The sequence below is a fragment of the Trichechus manatus genome, unplaced genomic scaffold (assembly GCF_000243295.1).
Source record: "Trichechus manatus latirostris isolate Lorelei unplaced genomic scaffold, TriManLat1.0 scaffold00010, whole genome shotgun sequence".
In the NCBI taxonomy this organism is placed as follows: domain Eukaryota; kingdom Metazoa; phylum Chordata; class Mammalia; order Sirenia; family Trichechidae; genus Trichechus; species Trichechus manatus.
The window spans coordinates 22417672-22419213 of record NW_004443946.1 but is presented as its reverse complement, the minus strand read 5'-3'; the positions used below and the strand labels follow the sequence as shown (position 1 = coordinate 22419213).

The following is a 1542-nucleotide window of genomic DNA, read 5'->3' as shown; positions in this document are numbered from 1 at the left end:
TGAGTGGACTTGAGCCTCCAACCTTTCTGTTAGCAGCTGAGCGTGTTCACCACTTGTACCACCCAAGGACCCCCTAAAAAGCCAAGAGCCCCACATTCCCTACTGGGCCAGTGTCCTGCTCACATTCTCACCTCCCACCTCCAGTGGGCGCTGCTGAGTTAATGGCCTGAACCATGTCAGTGGTGAGAGCATCCAGTAAGCTGGTGATGAATTCCATTTTCTTCCCTTCTGGGCAGCCTGAAAGACAAAGTGAGGTTGGAAAGCAGATGCCAGATAAATAAACTGCTTCCTCAACTACCACCCTTTCCCAAACCTCTCCAAGTCTTTCTTATCCAGCCAAATCCACTTTTGGGATTTGTTTACTGCTCAGATGATTCTCATAAACCCCCACCATCAGCCCACAAGGGAATCAATGGGTATAGACCAAATGGATAATAAAACTTTCAATTTTCCTCCATTCCACAAACTTTTACTGAGTACCAACTCAGGCACCATGTTAAATGCTAGGGATACAGCAGTGAACTATACACAGAGTCTTCATCCTTGTGAAGTTCACAGTATACTGGGGAACTCAAGTTAATGGCCAGGTGGCCATACTACAGTGTAAAAAGTGCTACTGTCGGCGTAAGGACAAGGTGCTATGGAGCAGATGAGAGGGAGAGAAACCAAATGATCAGTTGACTTCATATCTGTTCAAGAACCTCCTCCTTTTTTCACTCTTCTCCTCATGCGGCTTAGCTTATAATTATAGAATCTCCGTCGTAAATGCCCTCAAGCCCATGGTTCCTCTTTTCCTCCACTGCAGTATTCCAGCAAAACCCCAGTCATGACGAACGTTCTCATAGATATGCCTTTTCCATGTCTACCCCATGGAGCTGAGTATTGCTGGGGGAAGAAACACCACACAGCTGGAGAGACGGGTGTCCCTACAAAGTCATGATCACCAACACTAAACGGGCCTTCAACATTATCCACAGTCCTCCTTTCTGCAACAGCTATTTCATTCTGTTCTTTCCCCAATTCCCCCAGGTCTCAGGTTAAACATTATCATCCAGAGATGCCATCAAATCCACCGTAGGTTCTCCCTGTCATTCTCATGGCACCTTGCTCTTTCCCTTCAGAGTACCTACAACACTTGTATGTGTTCATTTATTTGTATATTATTTGTCTCCCCTACTATGTAAGCTTCAGGTTGATTTTGATCCCTAGATTATACACAGTGCCTGGCCCAGTGCCTGGCACATAGTAGAATCCCAATTCACATTTGTGGACGGGATGGTTAGAAGGAGGTACCATGGTCCTCACAACTCTATTCTTGTGACAGGATGACTTCTAAAAGCCTGATGTGGAAATCCCCTGACTTCCAGGGCCCTCTGCTTTCACTTCTCACTTTGGAGTCCTGATGGGTAATGGGACGGACCGGACTTTGTGTTGAGTAATGATTATCTCTTCAGTGCTCTAAATCACAGTCATTTAGTCATCTTACTGTAACTCGCAGGCAGAGATGACTATAAAAAAGGTCCTGGCGCCCCTGCCTGTCTG

General features: G+C 46.1%; 1 protein-coding gene across 1 annotated transcript in view; it reads right to left on the bottom strand.

Moving 5' to 3' along the window:
• SMOC1 (SPARC related modular calcium binding 1) overlaps positions 1-1542 on the bottom strand; it is a 163274-nt gene that overhangs the window by 19515 nt on the left and 142217 nt on the right. The window contains exon 10 of the mRNA XM_012560034.1: positions 132-237. Within this exon, the coding sequence (XP_012415488.1) occupies positions 132-237 (106 nt within the window). The remainder of the gene's footprint in view (positions 1-131; positions 238-1542) is intronic.